We start from the raw sequence: 25,704 nt of genomic DNA, 5'->3' as shown, positions 1-25,704 counted from the left end.
TGCTTCAAGCTTAAGGAGCAAGTGACAAAGCCCAGCTCTCACAGCGACTGTCAGGACGAAGAATTTGCCCGGGCCTTCGTTAGGCAGCTGTGCAACCCTCCAGAGAGACACGGAGGGAGCCAGTGCCACAACGGGGCAGGACGGAACACAGCTCCCTCACACAGCACGCACACGAACAGCCAGTTTTTCCATGTGATCAGCTAACGCGGTGTCAGGCAGCAGCTCCGTTTCCGCTCCCCCCCTCCCCCCTCCCTAAAGCCACTTAATGTGAAATTCCTCATAAAATGGACCTAAAGGGCGGATGGGGTAGAACCAGCCCCAAACCAGGTATGCGTGAGCCCGAGAGCTACGAAGCAGAGGGGCTGGCGGGGCGGGCAGCGGCCGCCTCACTTCCTCACACACGCGGGTGCCGCCGAAACGAAAGGCGCTGCGGGAAGGAAGGAGCCGGCCTGGCCCGCACCCCCAGCTTAAAGCACTCAGTGATAGCGGCTCAAAGGTCCCTGTTATTAAATAAAAAGTAACGAAGGCCGTGCAGCGTTCTCCTTCCTAGGGGCAGCCACCTGAGGGGCCATTCACCTCCCCTCCGAGCCCGGGCACCCTGAGCGGACACGCGAGCCTCCCGCTGTGCGAGGAGCCGAGAGGACTCACCGCCGCACGGAGGAGCTCCGCCAGGCCGGCCAGCGGGAGCAGCAGCCGCAGCATGACGGCAGCGAGCGGGAAGCGAAGCACCCGGCGGCGTTCGGCCCCGGCGCACGGCGCCGTCAGCTGACTGAACCCGGTCCCTGCTCGCCCCGCCCCGCGGCTTGAAGGGGCCGGACCAGGAAGGGAAGGGGCGGCCGCGAGCCGCTGCGCCTGAGTAGGGAAAGTGCGGCAGAGGGGCGCGGGCCGGCCGGAGGTGGGGGTATTCCCAGCTAAAAAGGTGCAAAGAGAAAAGAAAATGCAGAGCCTCCGTCCGCCTTTGGAGACAGCAGCGCCAAAACAAAAATAGAAGCCTACGACACTCGGTATTCCCAGGCAGTCTCCCATCCAAGTACTAACCGAGCCCGACCCTGCTTAGCTTCCGAGATCAGACGAGATCGGGCGTTTCCAGGGTGGTATGGCCGTAGGCACTAGAAAAGCTTCTCCAGCTGGTTTTAAGGTGCACATCGCTATGTTTCAGTGACAGGCCTATCTCCGTTCTTCCTCTGCTCTGCGGCAGCCACCCTCCCATTGCCACGTTTGCCTCCATCTTGCTCTACCCACATCTTACAAAATTCACCTGCTTTGGACAGCACAAAGAACTCTTTAAGCAGCAGTATGATAAGTGTACCTAATTTCACTTCCCTCAGCTTCCCCTTCAACACAGCTGCCAAATCACCCAAAAGATTGTCCCTTCTCTAAACCTATTCCTATGTTTCAGCCACCCCAAACCCTCTGCAGGTTTCATGAGCATGAGTAAGCACAACATACTGTCCAGCTGAGCAGGCATCTTCTTACCACAGAATATATAAAGGCTGAAAAAGACCTCTACAACCATCTACTCCAACCATCAGCCCATCATCACCACGACTGATAGCCGTATCCCTCCATGCCACATCCACATGTTCTTCTACATCTCCAGGGACGGTGACTCCACCACTTCCCTGGGCAGCCTGTCCACCACCTCACCCCCACTTCCAAGAAGAAAAGTTTCTTCATATCCAACCTCAACCTCCCCTGGCACAACCTGATGCCATTCCTTCCCCTCCTATCACTGTTACCTGGGAGAACAGGTTGACCCCCACTTCACCACAACTTGCTTTCAGGTGGTTGTAGAGATCATACAGGTCCCCCCTGAGCCTCCTCATCTCCAGACTGAACAATCCCTGTTCTATCACCTGCTCCCTGAAAGACTTGTGCTCCAGACCCTTCATAACATTGTTGCCCTTCTGTGTACCTGCTCCAGGGCCTCAATGTTCTTCTTGCAGTGAGGGGCCCCAGACTGAACACTCACCAGGGCTGAGTACAGGGGACAATCACCTTCCTGGACCCACTGGTCACACTTTTGATATAAGCCAGGATGCCATTGGTCTTTCTGGCCTCCTGGTACACTGCTGGCTCATGTTCAGCTGGCTGCCAACTAACACCCCCAGATCCTTTCCTTCTGTGCAGCATCCAGCCACTTTGCACCTACTCCATCTTCATGTCACTTTCCCCACGCTCACACCTCCTGGAACACCTGCAAGCACACACAAGCTCCATCGGGCCCAGGGACATGCCCCAGTGCCTGAGGGCTTCAGGAAGACCCTGTTGCTCTAACTGGGCAGAAAGGCCACGCTGCCTACACCCACCTTCACCTGTCCCAGCCTGCATTTCTGCACAGAAGCACTAGCACTAGTGTACCGTAATGCTGCTGGCACCAAATGGAGATGGTCTTACATCTGTTAGCACCACACAGCCAATTTCCATGTTGTATGTGAAGCTTTATATGCATGACAGGGAGACGATAGAGAGGAGAGGGACAAGAGGGAATGGCCTTAAGTTGCACCAGGGGAGGTTTGCATTGGATATGAGGAAAAAATAATTCTCTGAAAGAGCAGTGAGGCGCTGGGACAGGCTGCCCTGGGAGGTGAATGGAGTCACTGTCCCTAAAGGTGTTCAAGAAACATATGGATGTGGCACTCAAGGACATAGTGGTAGTGGTGGCCTGATGCTTGCACTCGAAGATCTTAGCAGTCATTTCCAATCTTCACGATTCTGAGAAAAACAGAAAAGTTCTCAGGCACACCGCCTTCAGAACGCGCAGATTCCGTACAGCTTCCCATCCGTGCGCCAACCGGCCCCAGCCCTGCTTAGCTTCCGAGACCGGGCTGTTCCTCCCTCCCACACGCGGTCCCGCCCGGCCGCGCAGCCCCCCGCCCCCGGCCCGCCCCGCCCGGCCCCGTCGTTGCGCTCCGTCTCTCCCCGCCGAGGCGACGTGGTGCCGGTCGGGCCCAAGGCACAGCGATGTGGCGGGCGCTGCTGGCGGCGCTTGTGGCGACGGCGGTCGCGCAGTTCGAGCGGTACAGCTTCCGTAGCTTCCCGCGGGACGAGCTGATGCCGCTGGAATCCGCCTACCGCTACGGCCTGGACCAGTACAGCACGGAGAACTGGCCCGAGAGCGTCAGCTACCTGGAGGTGAGCGTACGGCTGTACCGCCTGCTGCGCGACAGCGAGGCCTTCTGCCACCACAACTGCAGCTCCGCCGTGCCGCCCGCCGCCCCGCCGCCCGCCGATGGGGAGCTGGCCGAGCTGCGCCTGCTGGCCGGGGTGCTGCGGCGGGCGCAGTGCCTGCGGCGCTGCAAGCAGGGGCTGCCCGCCTTCCGCCAGGCCCAGCCCGGCCGCGAGCTGCTCGAGGAGTTCCAGCGCCGCGAGCCCTACAAGTACCTGCAGTTCGCCTACTTCAAGGTGAGGCCCGGCCTTGCGCCGCCCCGGCTTCCTCTCCGCCTTCACACCTGCCTCGTGTCACCGCTGTCACACGCCTGCGTGTCCACGTAGTGCTGCCCAGCTCCTTCCTCATCACTCATCCTGCGCAGCCCTGCTTTAACCTCCGGTTCTCATCAAGACGAGCTGTGTTGGACGGCCTCCTTATCCCAATGCCATGCTGTTCCTTACCCCCAGCTATCCAATCTTCCCACCTGCATTACTTTCTTATGACTTAGTTTAAAACCTACCTTAGACCTTTTCAGTCTCCACTGTGCTATTGTGAGCACTCATTTCTGCTTCCTCTCCTCCAGCATGTCCAGGTTTCTAGCTCAGTCCCTGCTAGTCCCATTCTTGCAGTCACAGCAGCCCCCAGCATGTAGCTTGCACAGTGCCTGCGCTGCTTTGGCATTGTTACATCCAAAGGAAGGCATAAAGCAAAACTGTTGAAGGGTCGAAAGCACAAGTCTTATGAAGAATGGCTGAGGGAACTGGAATTGTTCAGTCTGGAGATGAGGAGGCTTGGGAGAACTGTATGATCTCTACAACCACCTGAAAGCAGGTTGTGGTGAAGTGGGGGTCAACTTCTTCCAGGTAACAGTGATAAGATGGGAGGGAATGGCGTCAGGTTGTTCCAGGGGAGGTTGAGGTTGGATATGAGGAAACTTTTCTTCTTGGAAGTGGGGGTGAGGTGGTGGGACAGGCTGCCCAGGGAAGTGGTGGAGTCACCGTCCCTGGAGATGTAGAAGAACTGTGTGGATGTGGCACGGAGGGATGTGGTTATCAATCGTAGTGATGATGGGCTGATGGTTAGACTAGATGATGGTGGAGGTCTTTCCCAACCTTAATGATTCTATAGATTTTATAGAAGTGGCTGCTGGAGTGTCGCACTAATGCCAGCCCTGGAATGTTATTTGCCTTTTGCTCTTGGGCCACCTAGGACTAGGAGCACCACTTCCACCACATTCACTCTTGTTTCTCTAGCTTCTTGTCATCCTCCTGGATGACAAGATCCACCAGGATCTATTTCACTATTCTATTTCTATTTTCCCACTCCACATTTTCATTTTTTGTTCTCTAAACCAGGGCCCTCATTCCATTCCCTCAAATTTGCTGTCACTTGCATTCCAAATAAATGCAGTATCTGTGAGGAAAGAAAACAAGCTGACCTCTTTTGTTTGGATGGATTGCCATTTCTTTTAGGGATTTGGTCCTGGTGTAGCCCAGTATTCATTATATGAGATTGTATGCTTGTGCATTCCTTCTGCGACCTTTGCTTAAAACATACACATCTTAGTAACTGTTGCTATGTCATATTTGTAGGAATGTCTTTCCCATATGGAAATTTGAAATTATTTTCACAAGTTATATAAACCAAAGCAGGGAAACAGTCTCACAGAACACCAGTGATCAGTATCCATACACACATAGTATCACACGATGAGCAGCATCACACCAGCCTAGTTCTGAGCATTTGAAGCTACCCCAAAGGCTGTACAGAAGAACTTAACTTAGTATGCTTTAGTTTCTTCACATGGAGAGTAGAAGGTACCAAATGAGACATTTCTTTTGAATGGCAGGCACTGCTAACTCTCAAAGCCGTATACCAAAATGACACCACCACAAATGTTTCCATTTATTGTCTTTCTTTATTTGTTCCCCCTGTAGTACATACAAACGTGGCTATGATTGCACCACATCAGGAACTGTCATGGAGCAAAAAAACAATTCCCATATACTGTTTCTGAGTGAATGATTTGAATGTGAGTGTGCCTTTAAGCTGTTTTCCAGCCCCATTTGCAGTAGGTTTGTGAACAGCAATTTGGTGTACCTCTGATCAGTGCTGTCATTTATATTGCCTTTGTTTTTATACTGTAGTCCAGCTTTGAGCTTTCATCGCTCACTTGGAGAGCTCTGAATGGGCTTTCTAAAAATACAAACTGCTGCCTGCAGAGGACTTTTTCTTGGCTGGTGGCTTTCTGAAGAAGGGAGTGTCACTTTCTTCCTTCTTCTTCCATAATATCACATATAATACAGAAAGAAGGCATAAAGAAACACTCCATGGATTTTTTTTTGAGCGAGCACGTATTTATTCAGGTGGGTTCAGGAGTGAAATTCTGCCACGTCTTAGATGATCCCGGGAGCAGATGTTCCTGTGCTGCTTTTGCTCCTCTGGAGGGAGCTGCCTGGTAGCCACTGAGTTTACATAGGAGTGTGTTTCTACACAGCTTTCTTTTTTTCCCCTCACTCACTTTCTTTTTTTAGCATGAAAGTTACAATCAAGAGTAAATCATGTACCAAGCAAAAATGAGAGATTGGCAAGCTTCCCAGCAAATAGGGTTAAAGCATTAAGCATGGGAGAACTCGGGTATTTGATGAAAGTGCTTTCCCCGCGCATTCAGCAGCATGTGGGCTGGCTAGAAGTGCATAGTTTGGGGACAGCAGGAAATGCAACTGGTGTGATCCCATTGCATTGGTACTTACTGCAGCACAGCAGTGAGAGCTCATCTTAGGGTCAGAGCGTTTCTTCTGGTGTGACAGTCTCTCAGGTTTCCTCTGAAATGAAAAGCTGCCTTTTACGGATGCAAATGGGTGAGTGTGTATGTGTGCATACATGCTTGTAATTCTTCCTCATGGTTTTATATATACACTGCCATAAGCTATTTCAGATGTTTAATGGAACTCAGTAGCACCTATGCTGGATGGACTGATCTGGATCTCAGCTTACAAGAGAAGTGCTTAACATTTCACTAGTACTTAAGGCTTTTACTTTCACTGTCACACTCTATATAAATGTGTATATGATATGTATTTGGAAAGTTATGCTTACATAAAATACTAAAAATACACATACAAATGTAGATGTAAATATGTATATGAGTAATGTATACTTCTGATACAGGGGTTAAATTTAGTTTAAAATCCAGTACAAAAAAATCATGTAGTACATTAGAACAGTTATTGAACAAGTACCTGCTGTTTAACTTCATAACAGCTCCAGGATGGTATATTATCATAGCAGTGTCTTGCATGCTGCTAGACAAATAGGCTACATAAACACCACAGAGAGGAGGTAAGTGATGATTGCATACTTGGGCATCAGTAATTGCTGTGTGATTAATCCTACACATGAGTAACAATATAATTTTATGCATCGTCAGCTTTATGAACAGAGAAGTGAGAAGGGCAGAAGTGTTCTTTTTGACTTACAGTCATTTATACTATTTGCAACAATAACAGCCTTTAAAAAAAAAAAAAAAAAAAAAAAAAAGAAAAGAATGAAGTGTTCATAGTGGTGCAGCTAGTAGTAAGCTGAGAAGTATTGTATCAGCTTCACTGTACCACTGTCTCTGCTGAGAATGTGTTTTTAGCACTGGTAAGCTTGCAAATAGAGATCCTGCAGGAATCTTATATTTTTTTCCCCCCTCTCCCTTCTCTCCCCCTATTTTCATGTTTAGGCTAATAATCTTCCAAAAGCTATTGCAGCAGCTCACACGTTTCTTCTGAAGCATCCAGATGATGAAATGATGCAAAGAAATATGGCCTACTATAAGAGTATACCTGATGCTGAGGAGCACATTAAAGACTTGGAGACAAAGCCTTATGAGGTGTGTTTATTCCCAGTTCAGTCTTTTGGAACCATTCCATTACTGCATGAGATTTGAAGATGTAATTTACTTACACGTTCTCAGCTCCTACCTCTCCTTTTTATCTTATTAGATACTTCAGACATCTCTGTTCCTCTTTTTTAATGCCTGCAATAATTCTTACATCATTTGCTTTTCACTTTCCGTAAGTCACAGCAAATGACATGGAGTGGCATACTTGAAAGCTACTACATGCAGGTAGCTAATGGAATTAAGCAAGTACATGGAGTTATTCAAATGCTGCAAGTGCTGCAGAGGTACAGCTTAAAATTGTTTTTTTTTTTTTTGTTTTGTTTTTGTTTGTTTGTTTTGTTTTTTTTTATGTTAAGACTGCTGAAAATCACCATCTCAAAACATGCTCTTTGGAATCACACTCTTTTTCCAGCAGGCTTTTCCAGTTTGTCTAAAATGGAGCTGCATACTCTACTATATAGGAAATATCTGATAAAATCTGTTCATCATCTGTTTCATATTAATAGGATAACAGCTTATCTAGTAATTCAAAAATGCTGAGATACCACTTACTGTATTTGAATTTACACACAGCTTTCCACAGGTCACTTACTGGTAGTTCATTCCTGCCGATTTTTCAGAATCTCTTTGTCAGGGCTGTGAGAGCATACAATGGTGACAACTGGAGAACATCCATCTCAGATATGGAACTGGCTCTTCCTGATTTCTTCAAAGCCTACGATGACTGTATAGCAGCCTGTGAAGGCTCCCGAGAGATTAAAGATTTTAAAGACTTCTATCTCTCCATTGCAGGTGAGTACTTAGGAAACAGTCAAGAAAGAAGTCCTGAAAGTATATTCAGTTTCATCTATAGGATCAGCTGCCTAAGTCCTCCTTCCTTAGTTTGCAATGGAAGCTGCTCATGGTGCCCCCTGTTTAGTTTGGGCCAATGTGAGGTTATTAGATTCACTGAAAAATGTTTGAATTGTGGTTTACTTTTCTGCTTAGTAACGTAAGTGAGCGTTGTCAGAAAATTGAAACAGTTCTTACATTAACTTGGAAATCAAGAGTGTCAGGATAACACACACATGTAAGTAACATCTGTTCCAGCCAGCTAGGAACTGCTAAGCAGACAGACCTCTTGACCATAATTTCAATATCAATTTGTCTCTGATGCTCAGCGATTAGTCTTCAAAATCTGTTTTGTCATACTTACGAAAAAAGTGTGCATCAAGTTTCAGTTAGTTATTTTTTATCTTTCCTTCAGTAAATGGAAAGTTTTCTAGCAAATGAGATTTCCTGAGAGCGTAGCTTAAAAAAATATTGCTTTTTAATGAGAAAGCAGTGCCTCCTCTTTTAGGTGTCAGAATAGCACATGCATATTTCCCGTGCACTTTGGTAATGAAAGAAGGCATTTCTCCAGTGCACTGAGCTGAGTGCTGCTGACAGCGTTTGTGTGAAGAATGCCTGCATGCTTTGTAAAGAAATTTAAAGAAAGGGCAGCTCCATGGTATCTCAGAGTAGTGAATATCTACCTGTACTGCTAATATGGAATAGCTACTGCTTCCTCAAGCATTACTTCAGCAAAGGTGGCAAGTGCCCAGAAAAGTAGATAAGGAGTGGAGGAAAATGAATTAACAGTTTATAATCAATGAATATACAGATGTTACAATTATGAAATATAAGAGAGTTTGGCTAAGCAGGTTATTACACCAAAGAAAGAATAGATAGAGTGCTTACCCTTGTCCTGGGCTCACTGTAAAGCTCCAAAGGAGGGATCTCCAGAAGAGATCCTTCCCGCCAGCAGTCAGCTCTTAACTGGGTCTAGGAGAGGTGCAGCCAGGCTCCACCCCTTCCAGCAGCACAGGTGAATTGCCTTCATCTGTGCTCCCAGGGCTGACTCAATGCTCGCCTCAGGTGGTCATCAGAGGTTCTTCAGGCCGTGATTCAGCAGTTCCCATACAACATTAAACCATGAAACACCCCCCGTGGTTTGGATCACCTCCAAACCACTGTAAAGGATGTCTGTATATTTGTCAGTGCTCATTTATGACTAGCACTTACTGTCAGTGCTCTTCCTTCATGGAAGGAAGGAAAAGACTGTTCCAGCAGTAGTGGTGAGACAGAAAGGTAGAAGTACTGCATGATGTGGGCAGTTTCAAATACTGTATGTATGTCCTGAAAATGGAATTCTTTGATGGAAAGCTTTCTTGGGAGGTATTTTCTTGAATCACAGAATCACAGAATTGTAAGGGTTGGAAGGAACCTCCAGAGATCATCGTGTCCAACCCCCCTCCCAAAGCAGGTTCCCTACACCAGGTCGCACAAGTAGGTGTTGTCCAGGTGGGTCTTGAACTTCTCCAGAGAAGGAGACTCCACAGCCTCCCTGGGCAGCCTGTTCCAGTGCTCCGTCACCTCACTGTAAAGAAGTTCTTGTGCGCATCTGTGCTGAACTTCCTATGCTGCAGTTTCTGGCTGTTTCCCCTTGTCCTGTCTCCACTCACCACTTTAAAGAGTCCAGCCTCGCCATTCTGCCTCCCACACCTTAGATATTTATAGACCTGGATCAGGTCCCCTCTCAGTCTTCTTTTCTCAAGGCTGAACAGACCCAGTTCACTCAGCCTTTCTTCATAGTGGAGATGCTCCAGGCCCTTCACCATCTTTGTGGCCCTCCGCTGGACTCTTCCCAAGAAATCCCTGTCTTTTTTGTACTGGGGAGCCCAGAACTGGACACAGTACTCCAGATGAGGCTTACAAGGGCAGAGTAAAGGGGGAGGATTACCTCTCTCAACCTGCTTGCCACACTTTTAAAGGCCATTGGCCTTTTTTGGCCACAAGGGCACACTGCTGGTTCATGACCAGATATTGAAGATAAAATCACTTCTAGCCCCACCCCATCGTACCTAGTTTTTCAGACTGGGAAAGCATGTAACCTTAAACCTTTTTGGATTAAAGTTTTTCTGTAGCGTGCAGCATATCCACGTCTTTTAGAACATCCAAACATCTGGCATGAAATGCAGCCATCTCTAGAGGTTTATTTTGCAATCAGCTGGTGTCTTTCTCTGTGATACCACTGTACTAAGGCAGACCTTAATTATGCAGTAATTCAGTTTAATTACAAAGGCTTTCAGAAATACCATTGCTCATTTCATAGTTTGCTAATAACACTGTACTCCACAATGCTTTGTATAAAACCTAGCACCACAGACTGCCTGTAGGTGTCAGTGAAACCTAACTGCTCAGTTCTCTGGAATTGTAGTTTTGATATCCTTGAAATGCTGATCCTACTGATTTTACCAGAAGGGCTGAATGCCAGCACTGGAGATGTACTTCAGTAATTCCAAGCAGCAAGCTTCAGATGCGCAGGACTTAAACATTATAAGGCCAAATTTTGATGGGTAGCTACTGGGAAGGGTTGTAACAGTGTGTTCTACTTATATCCCATGTTGCTGTTTTCTTCCTTCTAGATCATTATGTTGAAGTCCTTGCATGCAAAGTGCAGTGTGAAAGTAATCTGACACCCATTATAGGAGGCTTTGTTGTTGAGAAATTTGTGGCCACCATGTACCATTACTTACAGTTTGCGTATTATAAATGTAAGTAGTGACTTAATGGACTTAAATAACGTTGGGATGATGTGGGAGAGCTTCCATTCCTTGTCTTTTTATGGTTTGGAAATAAATAGTGATCTCCATAATCTGCATTTTTGCCTGTGCTGGGGCTGTAAGTCTGAGATGCTCCATATCTTTTTCTCAGTATATAACTGTAGACATGGGAGATGAGCATGATGGATCCCTGGATCATAAAATTGTTCATGATAAAGTGAATTTCTAAACATAGAGGTTGAATTCTGCCCAGACAAGTCCGTTTGTTTTAAAATATTTTTGCTTGTGACTGATCTCCACTTGAGTGCTGGAAAGTTGTGACAGTTACAGAGCAAGTGTGATCTGACACATCACCACCCCTCATTCTGTACCTGCTGCCAGCACAATTTACTTGCACTTTTCAGAATTTCATATAAACATTAAATGTTCACCATATGTATTTTATGATAAAATATGTAATACACCAGCTCTTACACCTTTATGAAGCAACTCATAATATGACAACTTAGGGTAAATAGTGTCAGCCATTTCCTATACACTAGAACGCATGCAGTGGCACTGATGGATTCTATACACGTATGTGGAAATAAAAAAGAGGTGACCAAGCTTTTGGACCCACATGGTTAAGCAGCTGAACTTCTAACAAGAACTTTATTCTTAAATTTCTTACTTATTCATTAAGAGAGAATCATAGAATCTTAGAATCACTCAGTTTGGAAAAGACCTTAAAGATCATCAAGTCCAACCACAACCTAACCATACTACCCAAACTCTAACAACCCTGCACTAAATCATGTCCCTGAGCACCACATCCAAATGGTTTTTAAACACATGCAAGGATGGTGACTCAACCATCTCCCTACGGAGCCCATTCCAGTGCTTAACAACCCTTTTTGTAAAGAAGTTTTTCCTGATATCCAACCTAAACTTACCCTGGTACAACTTGAGGCCATTTCCCCTCGTCCTGTCACCAGTGAGAAGAGACCAGCCCTGCTCTCACTGTAAGCACCTTTCAGAAGAGAGCAATAAGGTCTCCCCTCAGCCTCCTTTTCCCCAGACTGAACAGACCCAGTTCCTTTAGTAAGAAAGATTGTGACCTCAAGGTAACACATTTAACAAAGCAGTACCTACTGAATGAATACTAAATTCTCAGTTTATTATTCAGAATTTCTTCCAGAGACAAACCTGCAGAGTATTTCATACCATTCTCTTTTTCCTAGTGGATTCTCATACTCTCATTAGAATAGAGCACATGAGGCTACATGCATTTTAAAGAGAGGACCACATAACAAACAGAAGTGATAGTGTTCTGGTGCTCAGTGCTTATTCATTTTAATAAGTACGTTATTCAATTAATTTTGTGGTTTTTTGAGGAACTTCCTGCACTGTTAAGAATATATTTAGCCCTTAGTGCTGCTCTTCCAGGCTCCAGCACCAAGGGAAAGGCATAGCCAGCCATATACAGCCAAACCATTAATGACTTTTGCATGTTTTTTGCCTACAAATATTGACTCTTCCATCTTTGTCAATCCAAGTAAAATGAAGTGGATTTTTTAAAATTTGTTTATTTGTTTCTTTAAGAAGTCCCACAGTAGGCATCTCCAAGCTGTGGGTTGATGCCTCACTGGTTCTGTAGCTGGGAGATGGTTAGGATTATCTTAGAAAACCACCATGAAAAAATAAGGCCATAGGAAAACTATCTTCTGTGTTAATGATAAGTTATCCCCATTTTCCCTACAAAGAAGAAGGTAGTTCTTAGGGAAGCCAAGTAATTTGAATTGCTCTCGTTCATGATCTGACTCCTGTAGCCATAAGCTTTTGTCAGGTAAATCTCCATTTCTGAATCATGACCTTACCTGTTTCATAACATAAAAATAGCATATTCTGCCTTGGAAACATTTTTTTTTAATATATGTTTAATGCAGATGGTGGAAAGGTGGCAATGTGTTTTTGTTTATTTACCTCGTGTGGATTTGTTTCTCTGTCTATTAATTAGTGAATGACATGAAGAATGCAGCCTCTTGTGCTGCTAGTTACCTTCTATTTGACCAGAAAGATGAAGTAATGAAACAGAACATGGTCTATTATCAATACCACAAAGACAAATGGGGACTTCAAGAAGAGGATTTTCAGCCCAGATCAGTAAGTGAATTTAGTGCCTTTTCTTTTTCTTAGGGCATGACTTCCCCATGTAAGAGTCATTTAAGTTATCCAAGCTGCATCAACAGCAGGCACCCTTTAGGCTGATGATCAAGTCGTCCTTCCCGAGTTGCTTGTTCAGACACCTGAGTCACTGAGACCAGTGCTGGCCCAAAGGCACCCCTCAGTGTGGCATTAAGCTCATATATCTGTGCATTGCTTAGGTGACTTGCTTTATCTGTAGCAACGCTGCAGAGCAATTCATATGTATACCTTATAAGTTGTAATAATTTGGTAATGAATATAATAATTAATGAAATAATTTGATAATGCTTTCCTTCCTCTTAGGCCAGCCAGCTCAAGTAAAAAATACCACTCCATCTGTTAAGCATTTTTTGTTTGTGGGCAGCTGTCAGGTTATGTGCAACACACCTTATTCTCATGCTGGAAACCAAGGCTGTGCTGCAGGACTAGCAGAAACAGAATACAGAGAAAATGCATTTGGTTCTTTCAGGCAGCAGCTGTGAGTCTGAGTTCATGCAGGAAAGAGACCATTCTTTTGCTGCTGTTGTTGGGAACAAAACTGTGCTTTGTAACCATACTGGAGACAATATTTGACGTTGGTGGGAGTGAGGGGTAGCAGCAGTTTAAAACTGCAGACCACAAACAGATTTGGCGTCCATGTGCAGAAAGGACAGAACAAGGGCCCTACACAGTAACTGTGAATGTTTCATTGATAACTTCTCAGGAGTTGGGGCTACAGATAATTTAATTTTTAAATATTAAATATCAAATGTATACAGCTGTATTTTCTTGTACTTTGATCTGTCTTGCTAAGAAAAGAAGTTGCTTGCTGTCCTAATCACTTGCCATGAAAACCATGTCTCAGGTTTATTTTCACAAAGTGGTACCAGAGTGACAGCAGCATTTAACTCTGAGCTTCAGATGTCCTTGTGGAAGGGAAAATCTCCTGTTTTCCTCCCTGAAAAGAATTAAATGGAATAGTCAAATTATATTACTGGCGGTATTCACAGTTCTGAGAGTGACAGCTACCCTGTGCTGTCCAGGCAAACACCCAGGGAACTGAGGGACAGGTAGGTAGATGACCATACAGAATTTCCCACTCCCAGACGGGCTGGGATGGTGAGTCGTTACAATGCAAAATACCTCAGTGTCTCTTTTTCCCAGAACTGCCTGCCGCCTTATGCCAGCGCATAAGGAGATGGAAGCTTTCTCATATCCAAAGCCCACTGGAATGCAGGCGCAGGCTGCTTGCTGCTTGGCTCTGGCAGTCTCATTCCTTATCCTCAGGCTCGCCAATGCTTTGAAACATGAGAAATAGGAGAGTGCTTTGTTCTTCTCACACCGGTGGAGCTTACGCTTAGTAGGATCCGCAGAAGACATTGGATATGCTGTATGCTGTTCTGCTGTTTCCTTTCTCAAACATTTTAAATCCTCTGAGACCTGCCTTCTGCTAAATCTGGGTCTAGCTTCACTTGAATAGTTCTAGATGACATGTGATGACACTCCTCCGTCTTACTACCTTCAAGTAACATGGAAATTTAATATATATTTTTTTCTGTAGGATGCAGTTAGATATCACAACATAACCACACTCCAGTTGGAAATGTATGAATTTGCAAAGGAACATCTAATGGATGATGATGAGGTGAGTTTTCTAGACAGAAAATCGTGATTTGAAAAAGCCAAACCCGAATAACAGTAATTACATTAAAATAAGTAATTAGAAATCCAGGCTTTCTGTGCTGTAGAGAAGTTGTTCTGGTAACTGTGACCAGTTTATCATAATTTTTTCTTTTGTGAATGAATACAGGAAACAAACCCAAAGAGCAGTAGACCACTCACATCACATTTTAAAGCAAGGGTAATTATAATGCACTCAGCCCCCAAAAGGAAATTAATTTTGCAAGCTATAACACCAGGGGGCAGAGAAGTCGTATGTGTATTTAAACCAAACATTTTTCTTTTTCTTCCTGAAACATTGTTTAAGGTACATTTTAAAATCCTCATCATTTTGTCCAGAAGTCCCTACCTATCATTTTATCACAGGGATGTCCTGTTACCCCTTATTTTCTTTTTCACTGTAACATTTTGGTTACCCAGTCTTGCATCTGAAATGGTTGGAATTCATGGCCCAGTAACATATAGTGACTAATATTAGGCTTGAAACTTGTTAAGTGGTTTTCTTGTGTGGAAAAGGTAGTTAAAACTGTTGAAAGATCATTTCTTTGTCTCCATCAGTTCAAGTATGTCATGAATTTGAGTTGCATCTTGTTTTGTTTTCAGTACCTTTCATTTTAATGTTTAAAAAATGTTTAAATGATTAAATACTTCACTGCTGGCATTGCCAAAGCAGTGTGTTCAGTCATGGCATGGGGCAGTATACTTGTGAACAATGCTACAGTGTTTTTTAGTTACAATCAAAAAGAAAAGAAACGGTTTATGTTATAAAATTTTATCATGTTTTCACTTTTTATTTTATCCAGCACATAGGTAGAGATAATATTTCATAGGGGAGAAGTAATAATATGTCTATACTGCCTTCAGTATGCTGGTGACCTGAAAACAACTCTTTATGTAAAATTCCATTACAAGGTTATGAGATGATAGGAAGACTGCTAAGTCTTTCCATTATAATAAATGTCTCTGAAGGACAGTTTAATATTCTCATTATATGGTTAAGCTTAGATGAGAACTAGTCTATGTGGGTTTCCAATCAGGGTGTGTAAATTCTTGAGTGCTTTTTTATATTCCCTTGTTGTTTTGGGCAAACACTCTGCTATGTTCATAATGTTTTCTTATGGTAGACATAAACTTCATTTGTAATTTTTTCCTTCTTTCACATCTGCTGCTCCAAAACAAAGGGATGAGTAATTAAGGAAGGAGGAATGCGGTCTATTTTGAAGACTTTCCCTGTATGTTGTTAGAAGAGGGAATTATAAACACAGTCTTCAATCTCAAGCTTTTAATACAAGGAAAAAAAAAAGTTTGTTGGCTTTGGTTCCTGTAGTCCATTTCATGAGTGCAATAATAAATGACCTTGCAGTCTACAGAAGGGCTGTACGGTGGAAACGTCAGTTAAACATCTGGGGAAGTGTCAAGGAAGTGTCATTACCTGGGCTACATTTGGGCTAAACAAACAGAATTAGCAGGTCTGGCCGTGCCACCTACATCCTTACCTCACACTCTTCATATTAGAAAAATTATCGTTTTCATTTCCTGAAGAAAAGCTGAAGGGCTTCTGTGCTCTCCCTTAACAGGACCGAAGAACCTAGGAGAGATGGAGGCTGTCCATGCCTCTGGCTTGGCTCTGGGTTTTGGTAGTGAACTCATAAATCCCTGGCTACCAAAGCTTCTTCTTGGCTGCAGGAGCCTTCCAGGGAGTCCAGACAGAGCAGGAATAGCACAGAGATAAAATCACTACCTTGTAGTTTTTGCTGCGTGGGCAGGGCACGGTAGTATAAATGGAATATTTTTTAATATTTCTGCTGGCACAGATAGAAAAGTTTATTCCATGGGAATGCAGAAAACTGATGAAAAACTCAGATAAAGTGTTACAGTAAAAGCTTTATTAAAAATTGTCAAGGAGGGAGGCAACCTCTGTTTCTAGTGGATGCAGTTCTTTCAAGCCACTTAATCCATAGACTGTGCCTTTTGTGAGTTTCTATGCTCCATCTTTGCTGTCTGTGGGCTCTGTGTTGCTGGTGGGCCAACAAACCTATGAAATAATCAAAGGAAAAAAAACATTCTCTTTCTTTGAGTGAAGCTAAAGGATCTCTTTATGTATGTCCTTATTCTTAAATGGAGAATCTTACTTTATTCAAACTTAACAGTGCCCCTATATTTCAGATCATCCGTGGGTCTTTTTAAATCCCATTAGCAAAGCAAGCGAGAGCTCGTGGCTTCTTCCAGTAATACATGGCAATAATGACAGAGGCTGGAACACATAGTAATGATTTTTGCATATGACGCTACAAGAAATACTGTCCTGTTCGTGTTACTTTATTAATGTTTTTCCACAAGGAAATGAAAAACTTTAGTTCAAACATTTAACACAGTAGAGGTGACAGAGAATATTAGCACCAACAAATAATTTTTTCTTAAAAGTAATTATTAAATATCCTTAAAGAGTTTTCCACAGCGAAGCTAACAGAGCATTACACGGTGTTGTCATCTTAGTTGCCCATGGATAATCAAGCTTCTTGATTTCTGCTCAGTTGTGTAACACATAAAAGCTCTAATAGTTTTAACTCCCAGTACTGCACAGATGTAAATAACAAAATGAGCCATTAAATAACAAAAAGAGCCAGATATTCAGCTAGTGCAGATATAACTTCAACATTACACTAATTACAGGAGACAAGTTTCTGGCGCATAGATTCAGTGTTCTTGAGGACTTGGGTTTTTTTTTTCAGGGATAGCTACTTACCTATTCAAAATTACATAGGAACCACAAATATTTGGCTGAGATGATCCAATAGTGTCATTTTTCTTTCAGTACATAATCAGTAGGTGAAAAATTGTTGGCAGCCCTGGTCCATTTGTTGTGTTTTTTTTCTTTCTTTCTTTTTGGCATCCTGCTCTTCTTCATTGTTGATCGTGTGCCCTTCCACCTGCACAACAGCTGAGACTTAGATGTTTCATGCCTAGATATGATGCAGAGGAGTGTGAGTGTTGAACTAATGAGTGATGGAAAGATATGGAATAGCATCAAGGCAGGAGTGCCCAGTAGACTAGTGGTTGCAAATTATAATCTGAATTCAGCCTATTTTTCTGTTCAGAAATCACTGATCAGAAATCACAACATATTTTTTGCTTTATTAACTCACATTTTATATATTTTCAAATGATTTATACAAGTGTGCTCGTAACAGCAAGTTGTAAATGTGGATGTATAAACCCTGCCCTGACCTCAGACCTACACAGCTACAACAGCGTGGCTCCACTGACAAAAGCCGGTGGCAGCTGTTTAAGAGAGAAGTAGTAGTTAACTGAGATTGTTATGGTCCCTGTTCAATATCAGTTTTTAAAGAAAAAAAAGAGATTATTTTTCATCGTCATTTTCTATTGGAGATCCTGCCCTATGCCCTCTCTCTTCAGAAGTGCCTTTTCCCTCTTGCTGTTTTACCACTGAAATTACACTGCAGTCTAAGTCATTTCTCCTTCCATTTAAATCACCTACAATGGGAAGCTTATTAGGGCTTAAGTGGCAGGATTAGATAAGAAATTGAGAAGAACTTCTACCTGCATCAATTTGCTTAAGGCTCTGTGTACAAAAGAAAGTGGCAAAAAGAGCATAAGCTGAGTTTAGAAACAAAGCCACTAGAAGACTTTTGTTTTCAGTGCAGCAGGAGCAGTGTTTTTTAGTTGCTTTGAAATTGAATTGACTCATGTTTTATAGGCATAACAAAAATGTTAAGAGGAAAGCACGCTTATTAGATTACTGTAAAATATTGTAATCACTGCAGTGTACTGCAGTCTCCTACAATATATCGGGAGAGAACAATTTATGTTCAGAATATGCAATAAAAAATGAAATGGAAAAATATTTGAAAGAAGCAGTTAACACAGATATAGGGAATAACTAAGTTCTTTTAAAATTAAAAAAAAAAAATCACTAAAAGCATATGACAGTGGGTCAAACTGTTGACTGAGCATCTGAAATATAAACAAGTTAAGGGCCAAATTATTTTTCTGAGCAAATAATTGAGGGGTTTTTTTCCCTGCTAGAATGCAAGGAATGTCAAGTCTGGCCTTTAGTGCTCACAGAGAACCTGGAAAGTGGTTACACTGAACTCTCGTGTTTTAACTGAAGGTTAGATCAAGGAACTTTTTCGTGATTGAAGGCTGAATAAACCTTTCAGGCACCACGGCTGAGCCACTTATTGACACATGCATTACTGTTATCCTGAAATAATGCTCCATCCAAAATATCAAGAGCTGGTTGGCTACATGCTATGAGTTTACAGCATCCCTCAGGCCTGTAAAGCACATCTTCCACAGTCAACCATATCAAACCTTTGTCTTTCCTCTTGCAAAATAGTTATTTGTCCTTGAAGACTTAAGAAAAAAGGACAAAATCTGCTGGTCTTTGTGAATTTAACTGTGTTGCTGTTCTCATTAATTACTCAAATTAGTTAGGGAGTTTGAGGATACTTATTCCTGACTTCCAGGGCAGCCCCTGGCCTCTTGTCACAGAGAAACTTTCCTGCTACCATAACATAGACACCTACACCTGATACATAAGAGAATCAAATTCGTTAGTCTCACTAACAAGTTTTCAGTAGTTACTATTTTCCAACTTTTGCCAAATCCAATTTTTTTTTGGCTGGGAAAGACACTCGGGGGATCTTTTGTCAGATAAGTATTTTCCTTTTAGGCCATAGATGATAAGGAAACAGAGATCTAGGCAATTCTTTCTCTGCATATTGTCTCTTCAGTCTCAGTTTCTGAGAGTGGTGAGAATAAAGGCTTTTCCTTTCTCGTCCACTGATACCAGTCAGGCATGAGTTTATGTCCATAACAGTATTTTTCTGTAGATCTTAACTCATTCTAGGAAGCTATTATGTTAATACTCTGTTACTTCCCTAAGGAACAGGCTATTGCACTGCACTACATATGGAATCCCTATACAAAATGCCATCAGCTAATCTGCGAGGAAAGTGTGGGTTGTCACATGAAAGCTATTTTTCCCAGAACTTTTCCAGTCCGCACTGAGAAAGGACAGGAAAGATTGTATTTAGAGGCAAGGGCCTATGAATGATTAATATTTGCTATGCAGAAGGCAGTGCTTACTTAGTCTTGGCAACCAAGGGCCAAGCATCTGGGCCTGTCAGTGAGCAGTACAGACACTGCTACAACAACTGGTTGCTTCTATTTTTAAAATGCAGCTGGCAAAAGAAAAGTTGGTGCTTGACCACCAGTCTCAACTGGGCTATAACTGAGCCACGTATTGGGAGCTTTTCCTCTTTGCTGTTTATTTTAATAGCTGGCAAGTAATCTCCAAGATACAGATGGTTCTTCTAAAAGGTTGTGTTTTTTGTGTGTGAGTGCAGCACTTAATATTGCCTAAGAAAGGGTCAGTAACAACCCCTGGCCCAAATGCATGCCTTGGTGTTGGACACTCAGCTTGTGGTAGTGAGGAGGTCTGCATTTTTCCTCCTTTTTAGGACTCACTTTTTCAAATGCTTTAGCTTTTCTTAGAATAGCTAGTGTGCCAGTCTTGGTAGCCTGGCTTAGCTTGTATAGCATTAACCAAGATTTTTTTTTAAAAACTATTATTTATTATTATCCACCTATTCATTTACCCGCTGTAAGACCTTGAATTACTATAGTGCAAAATTTGTTCTTTCTGTTTGAGCCTCTGTCCAGTTGTTTCTCTAAGCCAAGGGCACTCAATCTGCATATCTAACAGCTAACTGGAAGCTCCAGTTGATCAGCTTGTCTGATTCTTCCTACCACTCACACCTGCCTGGGAACATTCCCCTGCTGCTACTCAGTATCCTCCCATATTTCAGGCTATACCTGTCCATCTTTTCCCATGCATTCCTCTTGTCATTCCCACTTTGCTGATAGACCCTGGTTGGAGAGAGGGAAGAGGTTTGTCATGCAGGTTGGTAGCTCATGGAGTGCTGACAGAGTCGCACCCCTGCAGCAGATACTTCTGGCCATCAGATCAAAGCTAGAGGCAGGGACTGGACGAGGGGACAACTCACAATAAAGGTGTGCTTCTCAGGAGTGGACTAAGCCGTCTGCATATGTCATCTCCAGTGGTAAACTGCCTAATGATCAGCTAAGTACTTATCAGCAGCAAAATCTGCCCTTCCCCACGCTCAATCAGAATTCACATATTGACCTACTAGCTACCAGCCACACAGCTACATCACGCTGTATCATCACATCAATCAAGGGCAGAACCTCGATTTGCATCAGCACTGTCTGAGCAGTACGTTTACATAACCTGCATTACAGCTGGATGGCTGGTGTTCCCTGTAGTAGTTGTCAGCAGGAAGAATTATAGTTTTGCAGCCATCTTCACACGTAGAATTTGTTGTGATTCTTAGGTAGGTAGGTAGGAAGAAAAAGTCTGTCACACTGAATGCTTAAATCATACCAGAGAATCATTTTCTGATTCCAGGTCTGAAAGCTAAGGTGAAGTTATCAGATAAAAGTAGCCAGGTGGCTTTTCTTGGAGCCATAGAATCATGAATGGCTTAGGTTGGAAGGGACCTCAAGGACCATCAGGTTCCAACCCCTCTGCCACAGGCAGTGCTGCCAACCTCTAGATCAAGTACTAGATCATATTGCCCAGGTCCCCTTCATCTTCATGGCCCTGCTCTGGACCCTCTCCTAAAGCTCCACATCCTTCCTGTGTAGGGGGCCCCAAACCTGGATGCAGTATTCCAGATGGGGCTTCACAAGGGCAGAATAGAAGGAGACAGTCACCTCCCACACCTGCTGGCCTCCCCTCTTCTGATGGAACCTGGGATACCATTGAGCTTTTCTCCTGGAATTAACATCTAGGAAGTATTTACTGACATCAGACATGCAAAATGCTTGATGCAGTGTCAAGGGAGCGCTAACGGAGCAAAAACTGGTCGTAACTGTTAGCATAACAACGCGATAAACTCTTCTGATGTAGTATTATCACCTTTCACCAGGATGCCAACTACAGTATGCTCAATGTCTGGATGTTTTACGTTCTTACTATGAAGTGCAGGCAAAAATATTTCAACTACACCTTTTGTCTTTAACTGTGATAGCGATTATTCATCTTTTTAAAACTAATCAACATCCAGGCAATTATTAAATTGCATTACAGCATATTTTCTGGATGCTTATTGCTTAAGCAACTATTTTCACCTTCTAGCTATGTTTCAAATTCTTTTACTCCTCAGAAATTCTCATTAGACAGAAAGGACTTATCACACCCACTTTTAAAGATGACTTTCATACTCTGGAGATTTCAGGCAAGTTTATTTCGAATACTGCTGTGTAGCTTTTCTTTTTTTAAACATCCTTTCACATTTAAAACTTTGGGCTCTTGCAAGTTTCTTGGTTTGAAAACATGCCTGAAGAAAAAAAAAAAAATTAGATGTCTGGATAGAATCATAGAATGGTTTGGGTTAGAAAAAACCTTAAAGACCATCTAGTTCTGACTCCTCTCCAACTGGAATGGGCTGCCCAACGCCCCATCCAGTGTGGCCTTGAACATCTGCAGGGATGCAGCATCAACAGCTTCTCTGGACAGCCCATACCAGTGCCTCACCACTCTCCGAGTTAAGAATTTATTTCTTATGTCTAATCTAAACCTACTCTTTAATTTAAAACTGTTTCCCCTTGTCTTACCATTACACACCCCATTAAAGAGTCTATCCTGGTGTTTCTTGGAGATTCCCTTTATACACTGAAAGACCGCAGTAAGGTCTCCACAGAGCCTTCTCTTGCGTAAGTGATACAAGCTCCTGTGTCTTCTGGAATATCCCCCCTTACAGATGAAGGTGACAGTATCTCAAATTGAATTACGTTCACATATGACTGAGTTACTAAAGTCACAGTATTGACATCTCAGTGTCTTCCTTATACTTTATTCTAGATCATACAGCCCGATGCTTACTCCCTTCACCCTGTCTCTCAGGCTTTTTGAGAGTTGCCTTTGCAGGTAGACTGAACAAAGAATTCATTTTCAGTATCTGTTATTCTTTTATTAAATGGTGATTCTGAGGTGTAAGAGAATCAGTCCAAATTACATTTGAGAGCCCTGTAAGGAGATAAGTGCATTCCTAATCTGGTAACTCAGTTTATAGTTAGTGGGGACTGCATCTCTGTAGTCCTTGAAGACTACATGTTTATGCCTGCTATTTTAGAAGTTGTGCTAGAAAACTTGTCCTTAAGTCCTCTGAACCTTTGTTTCAAAGGCTTACATAGTAACTGTTGGACCATGTGGCTATTTTCTTCATATGCATTTGTGAAGCAGTGTTAAGTTCCTCATGTGATTGGGCTCCTTAGGCAATCCAAATACTTCTAACAAAAGAAAACGTGCAGAAATGTTGAATTCCTGTTTTCCAGTAGCCAGACTTCCTGCAATCAGGAAGACAAGCAGAGAATATGAGAGTTCTGGCATTTTTTCTTGTGTTTTTGTTGAACTGGAAATTTAGATGTTTTGAATAAATTCAAAGCAAAATAAATTGCCATCCTTCAGGACTTTCTAAAACCACCACTGTTGTGAAAACTCAACAGTCTTTTAAGATGGAACTGTGAAATGGGGAACAAAAGCAGCAGTTACTTACGCTGGCTTTCCTCTCATTTCTTTTTGTTGTTGTTTGTTTGCTTGGTTCTTATTATTTCTCTCCTTGCTGGCCACGTCTGAAAAATGTGCTGTTAGTATTTTTAACCACCACGTCCATAATGCAAATTTTTCTGTAGTCAAAATACAGAATTTCTCTATTTCTTCCTGTTATTTTCACTGTCCTCAAACAGAATGCTCTTTCCTTATCACAAAACAGAGCAGTTAACTTTTGAGTCTGAAACCGCACGTATCTGGAAGGTGCTGTTCTGCTAACGAATACCTTCCAAGATAGAAACGTGCTTAAAATTTAATTAAGGTTACAAATTACTGTTTGCAGCCTTCATTAACCAGACTCCAAAACCTGGTAGAGTTGACAGAGACTCAGACTTGAGTGGTGAAGGGGGTATGAAAGTGAGCAATCCAACAAGGCTGACTTTCTTTCAACACAACTGTTTTAAATTCTGATTTTTTTTTTAATCTGAGAGTAAGGATTGATCAGACATCTAATTTTTTTTTTTTTCCTATCAGAAAGTTGCTACTTGTTCTGGAAAAAGGCTAAATTACATATTGTAACCTTCCTAAAACACAGAGGATTATGTCAAGAAAGGACAGACTGGATTTTTAAGCCATAATTTAAATTACAACATTTTAACACAGCACTGTAGTTATTAGAATAAAAGATTGGAAATTCAAAGCTGACCATTTGTGTCTCTCTTACAGCACAGCATTGCAGTTGTATCAAAAAGTGAAAATATGTACAAGCTGAGGCATCAGTGTGCCTGAACTGTGCATGGAGAGGAAATAAGAAAACACCGCTATTTCTGAGGGTGCAGGCAGATGAGCTGCTGCGGTCAGTTTTGTGCAGTCTTAGGTGCTGCTGCATGTTCACAGTCAGCTCTTTCAACCAGTGCTCAAGGTGTGACCTTGGGCTACGAGATGTAGCTCAGTTACTGTAGCTTGGTTGGCAAGGCAGTAAACTCCAGCTGAGGGGACAGTATCCTCAAAGGTACTTTGGCTAACCCCAGGAAGAAAAGTCTGTGGTATGTGACTATGCCAAAAGCAGTTTAAAGAAATTAAGTTTGATTGTTACGTTGTGTTGGTACAGTGTATGAGAAGGTTGGAAGTTGTAAGTGCAATATTATGGAACTGAATTTAAAAGCAGATTATTGTTTGTAAGATGGAAAACATTCTAGTATCTGTGGTTCTCTGTGTTTTTGCTGCTCTGAAGTAAAATGTGAATGTTCACAGGTGAAAATGGAGAAAGTGTATTTTGAAGGGCATACCAAAGAACATTAACTGCTGAAGGAGAGAGATGCGAAGTCATAATTACGGTTTACAAAACACTTTCTCTTTAATTTTGAAGCTTCAATTTTTTATGGTATTTCAACATTTTTTCTAATTCCTATTTCTTTAATCCTTCAAATTCCTAATTTAACAGGTGCTTTAAACATTTATATGTTTATACTTTCTAAATGTGAGGATTTTGTTGTCTATTTAAATACCTGAAAAAGTACAAGATTTAATGTGGAGTGTAGCATTTTCTTCTTTTAAGGTCTGTATGTCCTTGCAAGTAAGTGAACGTGTGGTTTACCTGTATTGGCCATTTATTTGCATTTTATAGGCTTGTTGTGCTAGTACATCAAAGTGTTAAAAACCAGTTTATGTGACACTAGTTATTACAGTTTGTCTTAATGGTAAACACTACTCATTTTGGAGTACACAGTGAACCTATTTCTTAATTTTAATCTTTTCTAGGGTGAAGTGGTGGAATTCCTTGATGAGTTGTTAGAAATGGAAGAAAAGAATGAATCCTGATGAGTGAAATCACCATGAAGTATTCTACAAAAGTGAACGCTCACTATTGTGCCTTATTATTGTTTTTGGTCACTCGTAGTTCCAGATAGATATACCTCAAAACTGTTCCTTTACTCTCCAAAACACATCACATCTACCCCTCAAATACCACCTCCGTGCTGCACCGGCTCTTTCATGAGCATGGATTTTCACTGTGCCTTTACAGAATTGGTGCTTATGAGTTTTCCTCCCAAGCTTTCTTTTCTTTACACAAACACGACAAAACTGACAATTCTTATTTTCTGGATTGACACTAAGATTTCTTGTTCCAGTGCTGTGCCATATGCTTTAACAGTGCAGATAAATTTGGAAGACCTTCTGTCATATCATGAACCAGGGATGACATAACAGTTCTTCTACACTTTCTAAGCTATGTAATTGTATTATTTATATATGACTGTGATGATTAAATAAAGTGACACTGAATCCCAGTGCATCTCACAGATGTTAAGGTAACAAACAAGGACTTCAAACAGCTTGAAAGGATTAATGAAGCACAACTGGTGAGCTTTGAAAAACTGCTTTAAGAATTCTATAAACATTTTTGATCTTTCTTAAAACTGAATGAAATTCCACGTGAAAGTAAGGTCACTTAGAATTGAACAATAAATAATTCCTACTTCCTACCAGTCTTTCTGTTGAAACAAATTGTGGTTCCTGTGCAAGGCGGGGCCAATCTTGTGTAATGTAATTTTAAGTTATGTATTTAGAATCCTCTTTTGAAGAATGTTTGCGTGGATTTTTGTTTATTCTGCTGGGACTATTTTTCGTTCAAAAA

At 42.4% G+C, this 25,704-nt stretch overlaps 2 protein-coding genes across 2 annotated transcripts in view; one reads left to right on the top strand and one right to left on the bottom strand.

The window, feature by feature from the left end:
* The window catches only part of GLB1 (galactosidase beta 1), a gene marked incomplete at both ends in the record, with an annotated part of 43,315 nt that extends 42,613 nt beyond the window's left edge, over positions 1–702 (bottom strand). The window contains one exon of the mRNA XM_079538037.1: positions 649–702. Coding sequence (XP_079394163.1) covers positions 649–702 — 54 coding nt within the window. The remainder of the gene's footprint in view (positions 1–648) is intronic.
* Positions 703–2,964: 2,262 nt separating this feature from the next.
* CRTAP (cartilage associated protein) lies at positions 2,965–24,887 on the top strand (the record flags this gene model as incomplete). Its single annotated transcript, XM_079538292.1, has 7 exons — positions 2,965–3,405; positions 6,879–7,028; positions 7,661–7,832; positions 10,487–10,615; positions 12,621–12,766; positions 14,349–14,432; positions 24,828–24,887. 7 exons carry the CDS (start codon positions 2,965–2,967, stop codon positions 24,885–24,887), a joined length of 1,182 nt encoding a protein of 393 aa, XP_079394418.1.
* Positions 24,888–25,704: the final 817 nt, after the last annotated feature.

Source organism: Tetrao urogallus, assembly GCF_951394365.1.
Source record: "Tetrao urogallus genome assembly, chromosome: 7".
Lineage (NCBI taxonomy): Eukaryota > Metazoa > Chordata > Aves > Galliformes > Phasianidae > Tetrao > Tetrao urogallus.
The sequence above is the reverse complement of the archived record's forward strand: the minus strand, read 5'-3'. Positions and strand labels throughout refer to the sequence as shown.